This window comes from Orbicella faveolata, unplaced genomic scaffold (assembly GCF_042242905.1).
Source record: "Orbicella faveolata isolate gen_17 unplaced genomic scaffold, um_ofav_v1 contig_46, whole genome shotgun sequence".
Classification (NCBI taxonomy): Eukaryota; Metazoa; Cnidaria; class Anthozoa; order Scleractinia; family Merulinidae; genus Orbicella; species Orbicella faveolata.
In genome coordinates this window covers 21,543,838-21,566,983 of record NW_028301576.1, presented here as the reverse complement: position 1 = coordinate 21,566,983, position 23,146 = coordinate 21,543,838, and the positions used below count along the sequence as shown (strand labels likewise).

Genomic DNA, 23,146 nt, shown 5'->3' with positions numbered 1-23,146 from the left:
ATCTGTATTTGTTTAGCATTGGTGAGAGACTAGCCTCACAAATACCGTCGTTTAACATAGAACCTGAGTCCTAGCTGTATCGAGCCAACTGAAACTACCTTTTCTATGAAAGCTACGGCAGTGAACGTAGCTCGCAAACTGTTACTAAAACTTAATGAAAGGAAAGCTATGGGCCTAGATAACACTCCAAATAAGTTTTTGAAAATGGCTGCCAACATAGTCGCACCATCGCTCACACAAATAATTATAAAGTCGATTGGCACTGGTTTGTTTCCAACTGAGTGGAAATTAACAAGGGTGACCCCTATTTTCAAGAAGGGAAAAAGGGACAACCCAAACAACTTGCGGCCAATTCCTCTCATTCCGACAGTCGCAGAATTTTTGGAAATCAGAAATTGTATACGACCAGCTTTATGAATATTTTACTGTTAACAACTTACTAACTCACTGCCAATCTGGATTTCGATCTCTACATAGTATACTTACTGCATTGATTGAAGCCACAAATGGCTGGTCGGTCAACATTGACAATGGTCAACGGTGTTATCTTTATCGATCTCAAAAAGGCCTTTGATACAATTGACCATAGCCTCCTCATACGGAAGCTGCACAAATATGGTGTTGCCACGAGTAGTGTCAAACGTTTTGAATCATATTTCTTCGACAGTAGCCAAAACTGCAGCATAAATGGCCATTTGGCGGGTGTTGCCCTAGTTTCTTGTGGTGTCCCAGAGGGTAGCAACCTTGGACCCCTGCTACTCTTAGTTTACATTAATGGTGTGCCCAATTGCCTCAGTTCAGCCTCTGCGAGGATGTTCGCTGACGACACAAATATAATCTTAGCGGCCAGTGCAATAGCTGACCTTGAAATTGTCGTTAACTTAGAGCTAAGAAAACTTCTTTGCTGGCTTGTAATCAATATGCTAAGCCTTAATGTTTTTAGACTGAATTTGTGGTAATTGAGTCAAATTAACGAATACATGCTCTCTGGAATAACCAAATTAATATTCAAATCGACGGCAAATCGAACGAAAAAGTCAAAGAAGCCAAATCAGTTGGCTTGGTAATTGACGAACACCTTTCATGGACAAGGCATATAGACGAAATGAGCAAGATCAGAAGATATCCTCAGCCATAGGCGCCCTTAAAAGTGTAAGACCATTCATCTCTGAAAGTGCCGTTCTCCAAGTTCTACCAAGCGTTGAATTTACCCCACTTTGGCTATTGTAGCTCTGTTTGGGATAAACTCAACGTTACCTTAAGAAAGTTCGCGCGAAAATTTTCCAGTCGACAGAATTCTTTTAAGGTTACAGTATACCTTCGGGTCGACAATTTTCTTCAAATTTGGATTTTTGGGTCAAAATAGTGGTCGAAGAATAATCTCTAATTTTTGAAAAAAAATTTTGAAAAAGGCTAAATATTGGCGGAGAAATGGCGGTTTTACGTTTTCACCGGAGGTAAAAGTTTACCTCTTGATTGACAGCCCTATGGCGCGTATGCAATCAACCGAGACGATTTTCGCGGGAATTACCTATATGGATGTCACGAATTGACTACTCAGTTGATCTGCATTGTGGTTCTGACTACCCAGCATTTTTGATATTAGGCGTGTCTCTATTAAGTTATAAGTAAACATAGACCACGTTTAAACCATGGACCGGTTCGAAAAAGCGAAAACAGCGAAGAACGAATGAAAATACATCAGTGAGTGAAGAAGCGAAAGTTCGCCACGCGGATGAAGCTATAGTTATCGTATAAGGCGGGCAAATATTCGTGGTAAGAGAAAAGAAAGGTTCTGTAAAAATTTCGGAACTTGACAGCAATAACAGGGATGCTGAGAGAGACTCTTCTGATGAGTCCGATATCGACGAATCGTCGGACTCATTGAGACCATTTGAAATATTATCCATGCACAGTTGCCCACACACAGTTGCTCTCCGCGCTGTCTTTTGTTTGTTTCCTTCGCTCAGCCACTCTAGCGTTCGTATCCTTTTTAGTCTTCCCCATTTTGCCAGACCAACTTCAAGAAAAACCGAGCTACAGAAAAATTATCCCTGCCTTCGGTTCCTTGAGCGCATTGCGAAACACAAGAGGTTTTTAGAGATTCGCGTGTAAATTTCACCAGGAGGTTAACGGTAGTAAAGTTTCCCTGCACTGATTGGCTAAGTTATCTGAGAACCCAGTTGAAGGCGTTTGTGGGCGGAGTTTGTTTGCGAAGCAGAACATTTTTCTTAGCGCTGTTTTCTCGAATAAATTTTTTCACTTGAAGCAGACACTTTAAAGAGTTATAACTCAAAGTGAATTTGTTCAATTGCTCTTAAATTTGGACAGTGGCTAGTTTAACATATAAACTACAAAAGCATGTCTGGGAATTGTTAATTTCGAAATACTTTTTCTTCGAGAGCGATTTTTGTACGATCACTCCACATTTTTTAAATCCTATTTCGAAAATGTTCTGTAACTTTTTACTGCAATCGAATATGCCAAAACGCAGACACGTTTTTTAAGCGCTTTGGACCCTGAAACCGAGGAAAAAATTAAATTGGCGAAAAACGAAATTCGCTTTGACTTGTAGCTTTCGAAAGGTGATTCGGGCGCTCGCATTTAGTGGTCGTGAAAAATTCGACAATTCACTTTCTTTCAAAATTCTTGGTATAGTTTGATAGCCAGCTCCATAAGCTTTAATTTGATATAGGGGTTTAGGTATCTACAGCTTAAACTGCACGCGTTACATCGCTTGCGCGCGAGACACCCCTGAAGGTATACTGTAACCTTAATTCCTTTGCTACACTCAGATAATGAGATACTTGTGTTAGAAATGCGAAAAAAAAAAAAGAAAAAAAGAAAGCGTGTGGAAAACTACCCTGAGTTTGAAAAAATTGGCACACGTAATTTAGCATGGTCTACACGGGTTTATAGTTTAAAATATCGAAGGTGAATCAATGAAGGTAAACGATCTTATTATATCTTATTTTATAGAAGTGGATCTCTTGCGTAAATAAATCCAAAATATGCCAACGTTTTCACAAAACTTAACTCCACCCCACAGATAAACGAAGAGCTAAAAAGAACGGAATTCGACAGTGCATTTTTCACTCCAAAATAGGCTGCCAGGGTCATTACCAAGTCCAGTTATGACACAAGTGCCAGTTTGTTTTGTTAAATGGACTCCGCTTGAAAAATCTTTCCACACGCGGGAAAAAAAAAAGATTAAGGCAATGTAGATGTTTAAACTGAACAATTGGGTGAGTGGGGCCGGGGGTGGAGGTGGGGGGCTTACTCCGGCGTTCCTGCAAAACTTACTTAGCATCCGCAGTGCACCGTATAATCTAAGAAATTCTGAGCTCAAACTAGACTAGCCCAAGCCGCGCACAGACTACTGCAAGCGTGGCTTTGGCTAAAGCAGGGGCGCTATTATGGAATACTGCCCGCTTATTTACGGAAATCAGACTCTCTCCGACGCTTCAAAACGGAAATTGACAAACTTTATAACAACTGTCAATCAGGCTCCCACACGGCAATCTTGTAAAACAATGTTCTTTTAATTGAACTCCTTTTTTATACTATAATAATAATTCACTGAAGATTTTACCGTGTTGAAATAAATAAAGTATGTAACTATATATGTAAGGTATTAAACGGGGAGAAAAGAGGGGTGAAATTTGTCGTGTTGATCAATTTTCGTGTGTAAAATAGCGGCAATCCCCCACCTTTTCCCTTTTCATACTTCCATCGACGATTAATCTACACAAGTTTATCTCTATTCACTATAAGTAAATTCAAAGGAATGTTTTGAGGTTGTGAGTTTTTTTGGTTGTGCGCTGTAACTGGGCGTAATCTTGTGCTTCTCACGACCTACATTTTTAAATTATAAAAACTAAGTCAATTTCAGTCGAGTTTACCTCTTTGATCGTTGGTTGGTTAGAGGTGAACTAAAAGCAATAAATGTTAATTTGTAAGATATGTATCTCTTCTTTAACACATGCTTCTGTGTCTAGTATGTAAGTTAGTCGTTGCGAAGATTTTTTAGGAATGGTTTGTAGACGGCACGTCAGCCGATTAAAGGACACGGTGGCAAAAACAAACCCACTTACAGTGTAAGCCAATTTACCGCAGGAGAGAGCAGAAAAATTGTTATTTGCTGGCATAGGATCGTCCGTAAAGTGAGAAACTGTGTCCTCGAGCTTGAAATTGCTAACCCCGCCCTGCTGCCTAGGGACAAAATTAAGCTTAAAACTGAACATATTAGTTCGTTGGTTACTCATATTCATTGTCTAGTTCAAAGTCTGGCCTCACATTAATTGCTATTCTGTCCAAAAGATATCTATTTTGTCGTGACTTCGTCTATATCCCAAGAAAAAGTGCTAACCGCAGGGGATTTGAAAAAGCTCGAACGCATGGAGATGGTCCTGGGAAAGACAAAATTGTTTTGTGCATATTTCGCGGCCCCCTCGAGCGCAGAAGAAAAGTAACTAGTAGACAAAAAACGAAACGCCTGTAGACGGACTAATAGTTATTTATTTATTTATTTACTTATTCATTTATCTATTCATTTATTTATTTATTTTATACCTGTAAGTATATCGATTAATATTTTAAATATTAAGTGCTAAATTCCAATTACATCGTTCAACTTGAAATATAACTCGCCATTTTCATAATCAAATTGTAGCCAGCAGTAACTTACAGTCTCAATGCAACAAAATGGAGGACCATAGCTTACGAATGTCTATGAGTATCTTTCATATTCAGGCCTAATTCCTTTCGAGAGCTTAAAAACAAACGTGAAATCGAAATTACAAGGCCTCAAAGTGTCCGCGGTTGCTTACAAGAACGAGTAAGCACTGAGTTTGTACGGCAGTTCACACGGGTTTTGTGAAGGCGGTCGTAAGTTGACCTGTCGGCTTGCGAGAGTGTCCGTTCAGGGGCGTTCCATTGTATTTGGTTAGACGTATGGTGTATAGGATCAATGCTAATAAAAGTAAACTTTATTATCATATTAAAAAGTGTATCCATAACCTCACCACTATTGCTAGATATATATATTTTACTCGTTTCTTTATCTATAGCAGATACTTATCAAGAAACAATATCTGGAATTTGACAGAAAACGTTTTCTTCGGTTAAAGCAACGCTTCACATTTCAATGCCATTTTCCTCAATGTTAACCTGATCTAAGTAAAAATTCAGTTGAATCAGGATAAACAAGGAAATGCCCACCCCACCCCACCCATCCCCTCTTTTTCTCCACATTTGGTCAGGAAGGTGGCGTTTGGAGGATGGTCGATGAAATCCTCATTTGATTTTTCTTCTACGAAGTCACGTAGAGATTATTTGTCATAGAAAATATGAAATGTGGTTATTGCCAAATCAGTTTTCTAATAATGAAAGGAAAGAACCTCGCTCTGATGCAACAGAAGAGGGCTGAAGTAGCAAAAATTGTCGGCATGAGCTGCTTGTTTTAGGCCGTCTAAGGTCAACAACCGTTTGCCAGTTTTCGTCACTATTATTTGTAAATACTCAGGGTACTTTCAGGCACGCTTTGGTAGCATATCAGGTCAGTTTGGTCGATTGGCGATCGAAACCTAACAAGCCTGGTATGCTGACGAAGCTTAACAAACAGGGCATGATTCGGTATTTACTCTTCCCAAATTCGGCCAAGTGACCATGATAACGCAGCCATATCAGGTCAGTGACTTGATATCACACCGTGTCAGGAGAGTAGGCACGGTTTCTGATTTGCTGATTGCTAATTTGGGTGCGGTAGATCATAAAATCGAAGACAGGCAAAAAAAAAGAGCGGTCTGAGTTTATTCAATAGAGGTACGGCGTTTATTGCGCGTTTTATTCCAAGATTTTTTTTTTACAATTACCACGCTGTTGTTGTGTGTTATTTATTTATTCATTTATTTATTTATTTTTTGATTCAATGACAGGAAAAGCTTTCTTTCAATCATTATGATGGACTCACATGACGAGCTTTGCCCTCCGAAAAAAAATATGCAAATTAGGCTAAGAAGGAGAAATTCTCCTCCATGGCTTATCATTAACTGACAGAGAACACCGTATTTAACACGTTTACTACGCTCTTGGTGTCCCCTAGGAATTTCCAGTAATTACTTTTTTCGCACTTATCGGCGGTCAAATGCATGCCGAAAGAAACACGAACCAATTTAATTAAGTATCTCATGACATGAAAACAAATGGTTTCCAGACATCAACACGCGTGGCTGTAACTGTATGTTGCGAGGAGAAATTTGGTCACGTTTGTCTTCGCGGCGTTGGTGTCACTGGATAAAACTCTCATAAACCACGTATTATTTACTCTCTAAAAACACTTTTAATAATTAGTTAATGCCGCTGTTCCTCGGAGACATATACAACTAGTGGTATTAAAAGCATGTCGCTCTCTGATAAAAAAGAATATATATCTTTACAAGTCGAATTCTAAATAACCGGAAACAGTACTTTCATTGCTCATCGAAAAAACTTAATAGTAACGTGATGATTCTCTATTCGCAACACTAAACTGAAAGCACAGTTTTTGAAGAGAAACACAGATAATCCGTAAATATCACTATTCCAGCGGTAACATTTTCAATATGAGGTTCTTCATCTAAAAAGGAAAACGTGAACTAACGAGGGCACTATAAGACATATTTACAAAATTACTTCATACTGGCCTGTTTAACTATTTGAGAACGACTGAGTTTCTTTACTTCAATTGACAAATCTTTAAAGGACGCTAAGCAGTTCCTTTAACGAGGGACGCTGTTCAGGATCATCGTTTAAAGCCGATTTGGCCATCTTAATTGATCGAGCAGTTGCTGTGGGTAGCAAATCCAGTACAGCAAGGGCGATTCTTCCAAATGAAAATGTGTCTGATTTATAGCTTTGCATCCCAGTTCCACACACGATTTCGGGCGCAATATGAGGGTAGCGCTTCTGGTACTCCTCTCTTTTGGAAATTGTTACAGCCACCGCAGGCTTTGTATCAGACGCAAAGCGTGCTTTGCCAAAATCTATAATTACCGGGTTTACTGACCCGTTCTCTCGTTCCTCGAGCAGGACGTTGTTCGCTTTCAAATCGTTGTGCAGGATACCGCACGAATGTATGTGCATGAGCGCTTCGATGATTTTTGTTAACACACCGAGCCAACCAGGTTTGTCCAGATAATTTTTTTTTCTAGTGGCACTGGACAAGGTCAGGCTTCTATGTTTTCGGCCATGAAACTTTGTAATAAGCCGAAGCGGCTCGCTCTTAGTTATTACACCAAATAGCAAAGGCACGCCACTGTGATCTCCGAGGTAGCTGATCATTCTCGCTTCCTGGCGTACTTCTTTTTTCAGGTCGTTAGTGCTCCACTTTTTCACAGACTTGAACTCTTTTACAGCCACAAGCAGATCTCGGTAATAAGCGAGATAACAGTTTCCAAATGTTCCTGATCCAAGAAATTTTTCTGTCCGCACGACTAACGAGGGATTGATCTCTTTAACGTGGTGTTGGACGTCGACTCGTCTTCGCGGCGGGTTAGCAGGTTCGCCACGTTTCTGCTCCGCTACTTCTCGCACAGACGTTACTACTCGATCTTTTTTTCTACCAATAGTTCCTGAGTTACCGGCGATGGCTGCCGCTGTTTTCATGGTTTTTTCTTCAACCTTCTGCTCCGCTACTTCTCGCACAGACCTAACCACTTGTTCTTCCTTTTTGCCAATAGTTGCCGAGTTGCCGGCGATGGCTGCCGCTGCTTTCAAAGCTTTTTCTTGAGCCTTCTTTTGTCTCCACCTTTTCTTTGCTTCTTTCCGAATTTTCTTCAACTTTTCTGGATCTTTGATCGTTTTCCGTTTGTTTCGAGCCATTAAGGATGAATACGCTAAAAATTTACGAAGCAATAAGTGGAAGAACCGGTTATTTGCAAGATGAAAAACTATTCACAGCTATCCTTGAAAAATTGATTTCACGGGCGATCTTTCCAAAGTGAGAGACGGAAAGCGTTTGGCAAGCACGTGTAATGGATATTAAATGTATACGATTGGTGGAGCAAAAAGAACTCAGGAAGCAGCTATATTTGCCGGAAAACCATCCCCTATTTCACACACTATTCAGCTATTCACCGATTGATCATTGTTGAAAGAGCTTTGTTCCATCACAGCAAGCCTATGTGTAAATAAGTTAATGAAAAGCATGATGAAAAGCTATTACAAGGTTTTTAAGTCGCAGAGATTCTCACCATTCTTGCAAACATGGCTGTTTCTGTGGCTGTTTTTAAAACGCGCTACGATTTGTCCGTCCGAATTTAATACCACTACTGCGTTATTTCGACACAGAAAGGCAAAAAATCATATCGATGCGCATTCGGTGACATTTCTGCCGTTTTACAATGGTCAGAAGGTCATACGGCTACCTTCAAGGATTAGAAGAGGGTGAAGGTCTTCAAGCTACAAACAGGGGATAAGTGGCATTGTGGACAGTATTAATTCCTGTCTACCGGTACATCCAAAGGCCGTCGGTAAGTATGCTTGCATTTACTTCCCCTCTGTTTCTCCAATCTTTACAACGGAATCGCAAAATTTCTGTGGCAATGGAGTGACTACGTTTTACTATCATTATCTTACTTCTCTTGACTGAGAAACTTCCAAACTAGCGAATAGGATTGAAGCGGTAAATTGTTTTGTTCTCAAGAACCAATGATGTTACCAGAGAAAATGATGAATATAGCGTTGTACAATATCTATATTTGTTTAAGGGAAATGGAGTCGCGTTGAAAGGTACTATGTACTGGAAGAGTACGTCCAAATTTTGTTAGCTAACATGCCAAATGCATTTATAACAGCGGCAGAGAAAAGAGGCACCTACGTCCCCCCGTTTGGAGGGAAAAGTTCAATGTGTTCCAATACAGAGACCACGACCTGAATGATACTGTAACCTGCCCTCGGTCAACAAAGTGCCATTCCTTTAAACCTTAAGAAGACTTACCTGCGAAACAAGGAGGTAGAGGAAAGACACGAACCGCAAAATGCTAGAGAAGCACTAGAGGCAGCCAAAGAGAGAGCAAGACGTGGGACGGCCAACTTTTCGTCCAGTTCAAATGGTTGTCGGACCTGGTGAAGGAAGAGCAACCAGAGAGTTTGGGGTCATCTGGTGGCATGAACTGTTTTCGAGCAATAACCACGGAAAGTTGACACTCAGATTTTATGTTTCGAAAGTGCAAGTTTGATTGAAAATACCTATCCAGAAAGGAGCAGTCTCCTTCTACCGGATTCCACACAATTTAAGATTAAGGGAACATTTGTCTGTCAAAAATAAAACTTTAAGTATATACCAACAGCTCTCATACCTCATAAGTACTCTTGCTAACAACAGCCAACTTTGCATTGCTTTGCGACCTAAAAGAGTTGCCACATTATTAAAATGACTGAAATGGACACAAAATGTTAAATTATAAAACTAAAGAGTGCTGCATGTAACAGGTTCTGACCAGGAGAGACAGAACTGAGGAAAGAAAATAAAATAATAGTAATAATAACAGATAACAACAGCCCCAAAACCAGGACTGACTACCCAAGAGAGACAGAACTGGGGAAAGAAAATAAAATAATAAAATAAAATAAAAGTTCTGTTCTTCAGATAACAACAGCCCCAAAACCAGGACTGACTACCCAAGAGAGACAGAACTGGATAAAAAAAAAAATAAAATAATAAAATAAAATAAAAGTTGTGTTCTTCAGATAACAACAGCCCAAAAACCAGGACTGACTACCCAAGAGAGACAGAACTGGGTAAAAAAAATAAAATAAAATAAAGAAAAGTTCTGTTCTTCAGATAACAACAGCCCATGCAAATGGGACTGACTACCCAAGAGAGACAGAACTGGGTAAAAAAAAATAAAAGAAAATAAAGAAAAGTTCTGTTCTTCAGATAACAACAGCCCATGCAAATGGGACTGACTACCCAAGAGAGACAGAACTGGGTAAAAAAAATAAAATAAAATAAAGAAAAGTTCTGTTCTTCAGATAACAACAGCCCATGCAAATGGGACTGACTACCCAAGAGAGACAGAATTGGGTTAAAAGAAATGATGATGATGATGATGATGATAGTGATGATGATGATGATGATGCCCTTAAATAACAACAGCCCAAGTATAACAAACTGCTCGATAGAAACAATACAGAGTAAGAAATCACAATATTGTTATAAATTAAACAAACAGAACATTAAATGTTTGTGAAAGGGAAAGCAGAAAAAAACTATCATACCTCCTTCTGTTTGGGTCTATTATGCCAGGTATTCCAGGCTTCAATTCTGACATCTCTTATAAAAAGGCCTTGGTATCCTCTTATCAGGTTAATGGTTTGAAGTGATTGTCGGATGTTATAAATAGGTCCACTTCAGACCAGGGCATATAGAATTCCAACTGATTAAAATCTGTCTGAAATTTACTCAAAGGCATTTAAGAAAGGATGGTCCGTTTTAGTCTGGCCTCTTCCTTTCAATTGATTTAGTATATCAAGAAACTGTATCTTTCACTGGATTTGCTTCAAACAGGTCACTGAGGCACACAAGCCACCTCACCACGACAAGGTACGGACCATGAGGTGGAAAAACAGTGGGGGGATAAGGAAAAAACAAAAACAGGTCTTTGTCTTCAGATAACAACAGCCCAAACAGGACTGACTACCCAAGAGAGACAGAACTGGGTCCAAAAAAAAAAAAATAAACAAAAAAAATAATAATAAAATAATAATAATAATAATAATAATAATAATAATAATAATAATAATAACAACAATAGAATTAAAAATAAATGAATACTAAAATGAGGTAAAAGTTCTGTTCTTCAGATAACAACAGCCCAAACAGGACTGACTACCCAAGAGAGACAGAACTGGGTCAAAATAAATGAAAGAAATGAGTATCAATAAAAAAGAAAAGAAAAAATAAAATAAAATCATCAAAAAAATTAACAAAAGTTAATAAATAATTAAAAACTAAGCAAATAATAATAAAATAAAATAAAAGTTCTGTTCTTCAGATAACAACAGACCAAATAGAACTGACTACCCAAGAGAGACAGAACTAGGTGAAAATAAAAGTTCTGTTCTTCAGATAACAACAGTCTAAATAGGACTGACTACCCAAGAGAGGCAGAACTAGCTAAATGAAGATTTTCTGCCTTCAAATAACCAGAGTCTACATGTGACTGGCTAGCCAAGACAGGAAGAATAGTAGTGTAGGACACCTTGGTTCTATGGAGTACTCCAGTCAAGGATCTGCAACATTAAAGTTTTCCTGTGTTGATCCATATCAGAAAATCTCCACAGGAAGTTGTTGATGCATGAAGACCCATTCTGAATCATATCCCTTGCAGCCATGATCACACCAATCCCACAGCTTCCAATGCCGATCATTTTTGAGTTAACCCGTGCCTGAGATGGCATACCAAAGCGCCGAAACCTTAGATAGTTTTTCCAAAACCTTGTTTGAAAAAGTGGATGGTATGGGTACATTTCAGAGAGTAACTCTAATGACAACTTGACTGATGGAAGGGACATGGTAGGAACTGCTGACTGCAGGCCATCATCAAAGTACATCTCTTTCTGGGCTAAATCAACAAAGATTAAGCCCCAATGGTTAGGCATGTAAACTGGCACTAGAATTTGCTGCAAATCATCAATGTTTGAGAGGTGCTTTGTTGTTTCATTTAATTGCAGCTGCTTGAAATTCTTGTCGTTGCAGCTCATCCAATCATAAAATTCTGTGGGAAAGTACACAGTGTCATTCTTACCATTTTCTCTGGCGTCATCCAAAAACTTACCGATGCATATATCAATGACAAAGCTATCGATATATCGTTCCTCAACAAGATCAGAAAATGACGTGGAATCCAATCCCTTCTTACCGTACTTTAGTATTGGGTGGTTTGTTGGATGATGCCAAAGGGCATCTTGTAATCGTACAAGATCTTCAGGTGAGCATTTCATTTTTGAAAGCCAGTTAGCTTCTGCAGACACTTTGCGAGTAGTGTCAGCTAGTGTGCAGAAGCATTTTAGGATACAGAGGGCACTCTCACAAAACTGACCCTTGCCTTCAATGTCAATACCAGTAGGATTCATGCCTGCTTTTTTAGCATCAAGCAGAACTTTCTGAGCCTTCTGGATGTCACTTTTACAGGGACGCTCTGTTAATGAGAAGGGATCTGCATTCGAGGTTTTACCATAAACTGGCTGGAGTGCCAAGGGAAATTTTGATGCCAGAGGTGGAAGTAAACTGTGTAGAGCAGCTTCTTCACCTCTTGTGCTAGCTTTGGCCATAGCAACTTGCAAGGCAGTTTGCTGTGACAGGATGGTCTCACCTTGATCCTCAATGACAACTGCAGCTTTCAGTTGAGGAGATGAATGAGAAGTGACAGACTCCAAGTTACATTTAGCTGGTTCAGATTCTGGAATGAGTATTGGGGCTGGCTCATTCAGCATGGCAGAATCTAAATCCAAGTTGGTAGCTATTGGGTGACACTTACCAGAAAGATCTTGCAGTGGGGTTGGCTCAGTCAGCATGTCAGTATCTGAAACCAAGGTGGTAGCTACTGGGTGACACTTACCAGAAAGATCTTGTGGTGGCTGTGGACTGATGTGGACACCATACTGACTTTCCCAGTGATCATGGCAGTATTCTAAAATACTGGATGTCACTGTGTCCTCGACCCTCGTGCCATGGTCTTTATCATAGCAGTATGTAAGGAAGTCACTTCCAAACATTTGCTCAAATAAATTATTGATTACTTGAACCCAAGTTTTCATAGCTCCTGTCCAAGATCTCATTTCATGACCAGCACTTTTCCAGCCACATCCACGGTAGGTAAATGTTTTCTTTCCTAAGAATGAAAAAAAAACAAAAAACAAAAGAAAAGATAGTGCTTGAGGGAGTGAAAACCATACCTGTTTCGAATTAACATTGCATGCTAGCAAATGCTAATGTTACACAATTATGTCACAAACTTTGCATTAAGATATACGTGTAATTAAATTCAGTGTTTATTTACTTGGTTTCCTTTTATCTCCATGTGTAAAATGCACACAAGGAATTAATCTATTGATGTAGTATTACAAAATATCCATGGCACATAATTCGGTTTTTAATACTTACTGGCCATAATGCAATTTTCAGCTTGTTGGAATGAATATCTCAACGACAGCAGCATGGTTGCATACCAATGCGTGAGAATTTGATTCACTATAGGAAGAGAAAATGTTTTCAAACCCAATTTATTTGATATTACAACTTATTTTACTTTCATTTAAACTTGATTCTATATCATTATAATAATAATAATAATAATAATAATAATAATCAATATTTAAACAGGGTGACCCCTTCAGTCGCAGGACTGGTATCAACGGGGGCCCTGTATAACGTAAAATAAAAAGAGCATGTATAAATAATATATATCTATAAAAAAACTAACTACTTTAAAAGATACGCTGAAATGTTTAAAAAATTTAAAAGCTTAAAAAGGTAATAGCGTTCTCATAAAAATTGGATATAGAATTGAAAATGTTCTAAAAAATAACCTAAGAAAAAAAATCGGAGATAGCCTTGAAACGTTCCTTAGGTGGTAAAATCTTTATGTTCGTTGGAAGGCTATTAAATGCGCATGCACCATGATAATAAAAAGACTTTTTAGCGACATCTAAATGAAATTTAGGAAGTATAATGTCAGTGATTGACGATCTAGTGCATCTGTTAAAAACATGTTGGCCTCAACAGACACTCTAGGGAGTATTGAGAAATAAAAGTGACTGAAACTAGTGTGACTGGACTATAATAAGTAAAATAACTATAATTAATACTGATAACAGTTATGATAATGACGACAAGGATGATGATAATAATACAGTATCTTGTAACTCACATGACTGGCCAGGTCCAGATGAATCATGATTTGTTGCCTTAGAATACAATTGTCTGTGTAGCTTGTGAGAAGCCTCAAATCCTTGGCCAGAATATTTATAGAAGGACCTAAAGTGCCGTAGGAGCATAGCACTGTGATCTATGACAAGGTGCCCATAATCACCAGTGCCAAGGTGTAGTCCAAATAGCATTTTCAACAAAAAGCCCCACTCCTTGCACTAGAGAGTATAGCAAAAGAAAACAAGAATGTAATAAGAAATTAAATTATCAAAGATGGGTAACCCTCTCTACCTGTAAAATTTTTAACTGTATACACAATAATTTTGACACTACAGAAAAGCATGTAGTTTTTGACAGTAACATACAGCTTTAGCATTCCAGTGTAGAAAAGCTATGGTTGAAATTATTTTCTATCAGCCTATTAACCTTGTTGGATTTAGTAAGAGTAACTGATCATTCCTGAATATTTCTGCACAAACCAGTTTCATACCTGTCAAGTCTAGATGCAATGCTTAAAACAAAAATGGACTTAAACCACTGTATGTATTGAATAACTTAGTTCATAAAGGTGATATCCTACCATTTTCAGTTAATTCAAACAAACTCAAGAAAAGTTTAAGCAAGTGTGTATATGGACCAAGGGCTATGGCCACAACAGCTTCGTAAGAGAATAATAATTGTTTTCAATATAAAAAATAATACCTTCACATCATGGATATCAATCAATTGCTCTTCATGGTCTTCGAACACTCTGTCACGCATTGTGTGGGCAATTTCCCTCCAATCACAGCAAACCTGACAAGTATTACATGGTAATAGATGTCCAACAGTAGCAATTAAATAATGAAAGAATGAAGGATGCGAATGCAACCATAACACTACTGGAAAAATGACATGAAAAAATTTCAGCTGAGTATTACGTCCACTGAACATATAGGGCCCAACCCACACACGACCGCTCTCATGTGGTTTTGACAGCTCAGTTGGTAGAGCATTGCAACAGTAACGCAAAGGTCATGGTTTCGAATCCCATTTAGAGCCTGAAATTTTTTCAGCTAATTTTTCCAGTAGTGTTATGGCTGTATTCGCATCCTTCATTCTTTCATCAGTTAAGTATTAGTCAAATAAAGTTACAACTGCTGCAGTTAAACTTTTTGTTTCTTCACAAATAAAACTGCTAATCTTTCAGTTGACAATGTTGGTTATTGAACAACACTGATTTTCCAGTCAGGCATTTTTATAAGTGAATGACTCAATTGAGTGTATGCAACCTACTTGCATGTCAAAGTTAGCTACAAGTTTACCTTGACAAAAAATTCAATTTGAAGTTGGGCTGCATAATTTGCGAAGGGATCAGTGTGGTCTTCCATGAGTTTTTTCTTCTTCCCTCTTTTCCTCTTCTTGGGTAGGGGTTCCTCATTGCCACACTGTTCTTCCAGCTCCAGGAATCTTTCTTCGACTTCTTTTTGTCTTTTAATCCAGTTCTCCTTTAGGTTCTCCAAGAACACTTTAAGTTCTTACAGCCAAAAACAGAAAGAATCCAACAGATTGTCAGTGTAAGCATTTAATGGGAATATAATGGACCAATTTGTTGTAGTCTGGAGCAACCCAAGGTTTCCCTGATTATGTTTGTTTCCAGCCATTCATAGCCTTGGGTTGAGAGACAGATGACTTTATGTGGGTAAAGGTTCTTGCATAAAGGATTTACATCAAAATTACAATGTGTGAAATTTACTTTAAATAATTATAATAATAATAACTTTATTTAAGTGTCAAATGTATTTAGCACTATTAAATGTGCTAATTGGCGCCACTGTAAATAAATAAACAAATATTTCAAATGTAACATAAACTACAGTCCAAACTCTGGTTGCGACCACCTCTCGTAAGCAATCACCTCTCCTCAGCGACCAGTTTTCCAAAATACCAAAAGTTTCCAAGTCAAATCGGTATATTTGAAACCTCTTTTTAGTGAGTGCGACTACTTTTAGAGCTAAAAGTTTGAAATTTTCCTTTGTTTTTAACCTCCGGTAAGCAACCATTTGACAGATAGTAGAGCATAAATTGGATAAGGTGTTGTAGCATTATCTCAATTTCTCAATGGGAAGAACCAGATGTTTTTCTCGAAATTGACTTTCACATGAATAAAACATTGCATCGGCATTCGTTCATGGGTTAAGTCTCGGCAGTTATCATATTCTAATGAGGAAAACTTTTGACCCATTATGGTCTAAGCTCTCATAAGCGACCACCTACCATAAGCGACCACCTAGGCTTCACATTTTGGGTGGTGGCTTACAGGAGGTTCAACTATATTAAGAATCCCAACTGGTAAGGAAACCTTAAAATAATAGTTTCCCAGGGTAAACAAACATCAAATAGGTAGGAGTAATCCAAGACATAGGTGGTCAAGCATGAGGGAAATTCAATTTGATTACAAATGAAATGAGAAACTTGAAAATTTAGGCAAAGAAGCCTTGACTGAACTGTAGCTCCATTAAGAACAATTTCAGATCTTGAGAAAGTTATGAATATTGAATAGGCTGATGAGTAAATAAAAAATTATTAAGTGAACAATTTATAAATATAGTAAGCTAATGAGCTTCGTTGAGATGTCCTTTCACCTTTTGTGTCATCGAGGTCAATTGTTTCTTGCCGCACACCATAGTCTCTAACAAAGGTTCCCCGGTCGAGTATCTCATCTACAAACTACAAATAAGGACATTGTTAATTACATTGTAAGTTTTTATTGTAAAACATAATTATTTATTCCCTTACAAGTCATCTCAACCCAACCTGAAATTATGTGTATTAAAATGATATAAAGCATTAAATTCTGCTCAGTAACGTAAGATATTTAAAATCTTGCTACATGTATGAGTTAACCCACCGATATCCTCTGTTCAAAAAAGGTGACATAGTTTAGCAGAACGTCTCTTGCAGCTCCAGAACATTCCTCATAGTAATGGGCAACTTTCTCAAGGGGGAGTGACCTTGCTACAATTTCTTCAAAGTTTTTAAGAACTTCTCTCTCCATCGAACCTGATAAAGAATTTACCTTGACTTTAAATACCGACCACCAAACTTGCATCAGTGTCATAAAATGGCACAAGTATGTATACTACTCCATGACCTTCACATGGCAATCGGAGTGAAAATTGAAAAAGTTGTTTCCTAAGACTGTATGCAATTATGTTCACAAAGTTATAAATTATGTTCACTCTGTAAATGGGTTCATTCATTTGGCATATTCCTGACAGCATTACATTGGTGATGAACAATAGATTAAAGGACTGATGACAGTACCTGAAAAAGATGCAACATGTATATTTTGTCTCTCTATTGCTGTTTGTTGTCCTTTCCGTTCTTTAACTGTTACTCTAGGAAAACCTCTACAGTTTTCAGGCCCATAATCAGACAAGGCACCATTCAACTTGTCCAGGGTTCCAACTCGATAGGCAAACAAACCCAATGAGCCTAGAAGCTGCTCACAATTTCGCATCTCACAATGTAGAGAGCAAAGATTTATGCTGCTCAAGTCTTCCTCCAGAAGAAAATTGAGATCATCCCGAAGGCCTGTACCCCTGAAAAAGAGCAAAAATACACACTCAGTGGCTTACGTTGAACCTGGAAATTTCCATTATTTTATATTTACCAGTCAGTTGTGCTCACAACACCCTCACCTTCCAATGTTAGCTTTTGATCTTAAACAATCCAGGCATGTCTCATCCACAGCAACTCCATGGCAAGTGCAAGCCTAAAATAAAGTTATGGACAATAGAAATATTGACCTCATTTAGAATGCTGGAAAAAACATAAAATTTTCCCACAAAGAGCTAAAGAGCTACTAGATAATGATATCTATTTTCCTTGTCTTAACATTCAGTGTTTACTAGGATTGCAAAAATAAAAGTATTTTATTGATGATAATAGTACTAATTTATAACTGACATGATTGATACAGATAGTCACTGAACCCTATACTAAAATGCAGTTTACAATTCAAGTAAGTGTTAATTAATGCAGTTACCATCAAACTACATGTAAATATATAAAACCTTACCCTTATTGCATCACAAAATGCACAACACTGCACTCCATAGCCCTTGCCACCAAGGAGGAAATCCTCATTGTCTTTTTTGTTTAGGAGAAGCAGCAAAGCCTTGTAGTCCAGAGTCACTTAAGGTCGTATAAGGGGAAACAATTCATAACACATGCTAATGAGGCAAAACAATATCCAAGGACCATTTCACATACTGTATAAGTTTGTCCAATTTCCTTATGAACCAGTGGTATTAATGTTGATATAACCCTATTTAATGGCAGGATTGTTATGATATTTAGAACAACAGCAAAATGTTACTAAAGGTACTGAACAGTGCCATAAATATTAAGGTAATTATCAAACAGTATTTGCCATCGCTTTTTTTGCACAATTAATTGATCCCTGTAAAAAATTATGAGATAGCTTTAACTTAGTTTTTCTCCCAAATAAACACAAATAATGTCCCATTAAATAAATAACAGCATTTCAAAATTCATTCCCTTTCTCATCAGTCTGGTTTAAATCACTATTTACATGTACCTGTGAAAGAGATGTTGTACTTTTTTCCATCCACAACAATGCCATGTTTTTTTATCACATTCTTCTGGCAATTAAGATTTCTAATCAATTGCTTTAGATTTGCCCTAATATAAGAATAGGGACAAAAATAAAAAATGTTAAACGCCACCTTAATTGAAAGAAGGTAATAAACAGAAAAAAATGTATTCATCACAAAATTCAACTAAAGCTGCTCATGAAAGAAAGGGAACTCTTTTTATCTAGAGTTTCTACTACATCTTAAATAACTGACTGAGAAATACATGTATAAATGTTTCTTTTCTTTACAGCAACATCTCAATGCCTACTTTCTTATCCAAATGCAAAAAATTGTTCATGATTGCACAATCAGTAGTCACTGACCTATTCTCTTTACAATTCCCTATAGCAATAGGGTAGACTGACAAGGCGCTCTCAGAACTTTTATTTGCAAAGTCAATGGGGGCCAGACCAACAGCCACTTGATTTTTCCCTTGAAAACAAAATACCAAAAATAAATAGTTTTATTACCAACTATTCATAACATATTATTATTAACCCATAGAATGACACAATCTTATCAAAAATACTGCAGTAGATACTGTTAGGCAGACAAATGAAACACCCAGTTAAAATATGTTACTGATACACTCACCACCAAGAGGACGGCCATCAAGTTTAACATTGAATTCCAGGTCCTCAGTGTCACAACAATGAAGGCGCTGTTCTCGTATGGCCCAGACAAGAACAGATTGTAGGTCCACATCGCATGCTTCAAAGTCAGCATCATTGACTCTACCAATTTTCAGCGTTTTCCGCACAACAGAAAATACTAACTTCTTTACAGCCTTGATTTCATTTTTTGAAAGAAGTAAAGGTGTATCACTGGATCGCTAAGGATAAATAGAAGGAAACTATTAATGGAGGCATAAATTTAACTCTTATATACAGTCATCTCTTATCAAGTCAAGTTGGTCGTGCTTCCCTCTCAGCCAATCAGATGCAAAAAAAAAACCAATTGCGATTTGGCATATGTGATTTGGTCACTTGTGTTTCCTTGCTTCTAGCTAGTTCCTTATGCTATTACGATATTTGATTTGTTGTCTTTGGCGATCACTCTGAGTAAAATTGAAATGCTCAATACATTGTGAAACTGATAAATTATACTAGACACATTTTTTATTGGGAAGTAGCCTTGATAAAAGTAATGATGGTAATTTATTTTTTGGAGAATACATAACCATTATATTGAGCAAATCAACAATGAATGAAAAGCAGCAGCATGCAAACAAAACTAAGAACAATAAATAGAAAAAGGGAACAAAAGCTTTTCATGTCACTCATCATTACCCAGAAGTGCACTCACCCCGGTCTTTCCAAGTTGGGTCAAATTGAGCAGCGTCTGCCATGCTGAATCAGGCAACTTTGTGTGCAGCTTGAAATACAACAGCACCCAATCCGGAACTCTCATGCTCTGGAAAACACGAGCGTGTGTTTCTGAGGACAGAAGCTCAGAAAAGCCTTTCTTCGACCCCTTTGAGTCCATTACAATATTTATGACCTCCGAGATGTGGTTTCTCACGTTTTCTCTCTGAGCATCATCACCATAAATAAAACTGTTTCCTAGAACGCAAGCAATTGATTCTTTATATTTTTCAGAGACGTCACTGATTGAATCTAGCACTTCCTTGCACTTGGCTACAACTTGTCGTTTTCTGGTCGTCGATCCGAGGTCTGGGCTGCATTTTGTCTCCTCGATCGAACTGCAGCACGATGATGGTGAACGAGAGTTGACAGGAGTCGAACAGCATGTTGGCTCTGAAGAAGAAAAATCACTTAAACTCGTTTCAAGATCAACAACCTGACCCTGAAGGTTTTTTAGTTTGAGTTCAAGGAATTCAATTGACCGTGATTTTTCCGCCAGTTCTGCTTGGAGTTCCTCAGAGGCTTGAATAACTGGGCACGCTTTCCCGCCAAAAGCGAAGTCCATGGCATCGCGGTGCTCCATGTCCAAGGCGATGGAGTTTAGGAGATTTACAATCGGCGTGAATACAGCTGAATTCAGAAAGCCACTAGCTGAACGACCGCTTTGACGTAGTAGTCCGGCAATTAAACCAAAGGTCGAAGCGACATATACTGTATTTGGCGTTCTTCGGAAGTCGCTTGAATACGCCGATTTGGCGGGCTGAAGTTCCCGCGGAGCCACACTTCGAAGCTCGTTTGGAAATGACTTAAAAATTTCATTCCTGGCGAAATCCTTCGGGTAACCTCGACAAACTTCTTTGGTAACGACATACCAATGCTTTCGAGGGTCAAGCGACGAACTTGTAACCCTTGAAAGACTGGAAACGTTAAACGTGGAGGAGGACGACGGTTCGTCTCCCACCATATCGATGCTTCAAGTGAGTTACAAATCAAAAACATGATGCTTTTGAAACTTGAAAGTCCCGCCAAAGTAGAATATTACCCAGTTAGTAAAAAAATTACCTTTGACACACAATAGCGATCACAAGCAAGTACACAAATCCTCTGCAGACATCCGAAAACAATAGCCAGGACACAAGCGAGGTACTGGAAACTAACCGTTTGCGTTACACGCAAGTTATGTGACCGACGACACCGAGTTTACCTATGCTTAACGCACGCTTTAACAAATTTTAGCTGATTAAAGAAAACGAACAAAGAAACGAAGCCTATCTCCATGTCGTTCAAACTTAGTTTCATAACGTCACTTCTTCTTTTACTGTCACTATTTTTAGTTTCCTCTGCCGTTGACTAAATTCGGCGAATCCAAAAACAGCAAGCGTTCAATAAAAGTGCTCAGCAATCAGAGAACCGCAAGTAAAAAGTCGGTTCGATTTCACATCTTCACTTGTTGCATATTTGCGAAAGAAAATTGCCAAAGTCTTCTCGTGTTTAAATTAAGACTCGCGCGTGGATTGTGGCGTCTGGTTTATTTTGTTGCATGACAGGATCAAAAAAAGATAATTAATTTCGGCCGTGTGATAACTGAGATCTCTCGCCTCACTGTGACAAGCCAAGGTTTCATTTTACGCATCCTGCTGAGAATTTTTTTCTTGGGCAAAGCTCCTCATGTCAAAGTCTGGCTTCCCATAAATTGTGAATTGGCCTCAAGTTTTAGTGAAACTTCGCATATCGATGTCATGTTCTCAGTGTTATTCTGATCTAAACAAAACCTTCCAGCATAGCGATAAACAAGCAAATACCACTCCACCCCTTCTAAAGACATGAAAACTATTTTCCATCCAGAAATTAGCCCTGAACCAAGAGAAGAACAAGGTACAAGGTATTTACCTTGCCCTTGCTCCAGAGGACAAGACGGTTGGAACTGTTTAAGTAATGATATGTACCTTAAGAAATAATTAAATAAAAGTTAGCTTTATTATTTAGCCGTTACAATACTATTTTACACTGTGTACTCTTAAACTCGATATTGATGCTACGTATTTTTTTTGGTACAAACTTTTGTTTTGGTCTATCGCAGAAACCTACAAGGAAATAATATTCAGAATTTACCAGAAAATGTTTTCTCCGGTTTGGGGCGCTTGTACCATCTGTAAGTATATCAATCAGTGTTTTCAAATCTAATGGTAAATTGCATTTACATCATCCCAACTCACCCTTGACTTCTGTTTTTTGTTTTTTGTTTTTTGTTTTACACATTTTCCTCTCGGAAAAGTGAGGCTTTAGTGAGCTTGCAATGCCTGTACAGTATATTAAACAACGTTTTAAATACTGGTAGGCCAACGATATCCTTAAATTCTAGTTTGGCTCCGAAAGCTTAAGGGAATAAAACAAAACACGTTACTCATTCATTCGTCAACCTCGATCTGATTTATTATTTCTTACCCCTCTCACCCCTGTTAAAGGTAATAACTAAGGTACAAAACTACCCCCTCTACCCCGTCTTTTATTTCCGGCCAACTTCAAACATGGCTATTCCCCGCATTGACTTCATCTTAAAAAATGTTAAAAGAATGTTCAATGTTGTTGTGTATAGTAGTCAGTGGATACAGGATATATAGGCCAGAAGTTAAGAGGATATGGGTTACTATTATTGATTACTTATTGATGACCTATTGATTACTCATCGATTACCCATCATTGCTCATCAACTATACTTGTGCACTAATATTACAAATTTCTTGCTCTTTGGTACCAATATTTTGTAAATTCTCTTAGTGTTTGTCTTTTATAACAGACGATCTTGTTTACGTAATTACGCCTACACTTAAGAAATGGTAAGCGTGCAGCATGCAGCGTGCAGCATACAGCGTGCAGCATGTAGTGTGCAGCTATCGAGTTATGGATGCACGCGGGAGGTTGCTAAGCACGAGAGAAGCGTAAGAGTCACACGAGGCGATAGTTGAGTGCGACTCTAGCTTCCATAACTGGACAGTTGCATGCTACACGGTTACCATTTCTCTAATAACTTTCAGACTTTTGAGATAAACCGCGATAAACCGCGCGAAAATGTGTATTCAACAATCTGACAAGGCGACATATCAAAATTTTTCTTGAATAGCGGCGAGGTAATAGTTCCTCGGGCAAACAAACAATTTTAAAGTGCTCAGTTAACCTAAACATCAAGCTGACAACAAACGGAAATGGCAGTCGGTAAAGGCGTTACT

The 23,146-nt window shown here is 38.2% G+C and overlaps 2 protein-coding genes across 3 annotated transcripts; both read right to left on the bottom strand.

Annotated features, from left to right (window-relative positions):
• Window positions 1–4,498: 4,498 nt before the first annotated feature.
• Window positions 4,499–10,079, bottom strand: LOC149098867 (testis-specific serine/threonine-protein kinase 4-like). 2 transcript variants are annotated; one of them, XM_089278716.1, is made up of 3 exons: window positions 9,339–10,079; window positions 8,978–9,102; window positions 4,499–7,874 (listed from the first exon to the last, which is right to left on the bottom strand). In XM_089278716.1, exon 3 carries the CDS (start codon window positions 7,858–7,860, stop codon window positions 6,736–6,738), a length of 1,125 nt encoding a protein of 374 aa, XP_089134842.1. In that variant the 5' UTR covers window positions 7,861–7,874; window positions 8,978–9,102; window positions 9,339–10,079; the 3' UTR covers window positions 4,499–6,735. The 2 variants fall into 2 exon arrangements, with proteins under 2 accessions (XP_089134842.1, XP_089134841.1); XM_089278715.1 differs by having other exon boundaries at window positions 8,978–10,079.
• Window positions 10,080–11,094: 1,015 nt separating this feature from the next.
• On the bottom strand, window positions 11,095–20,970 carry LOC149098866 (uncharacterized). Its single transcript, XM_089278749.1, has 14 exons — window positions 19,861–20,970; window positions 19,150–19,387; window positions 18,879–18,987; window positions 18,498–18,601; window positions 17,976–18,091; window positions 17,596–17,669; window positions 17,219–17,496; window positions 16,803–16,954; window positions 16,537–16,621; window positions 15,217–15,428; window positions 14,615–14,707; window positions 13,914–14,130; window positions 13,148–13,234; window positions 11,095–12,875 (listed from the first exon to the last, which is right to left on the bottom strand). The coding sequence occupies exons 1-14, from the start codon at window positions 20,881–20,883 to the stop codon at window positions 11,251–11,253; spliced, it is 4,413 nt and encodes a 1,470-aa protein (XP_089134875.1). The 5' UTR covers window positions 20,884–20,970; the 3' UTR covers window positions 11,095–11,250.
• Window positions 20,971–23,146: the final 2,176 nt, after the last annotated feature.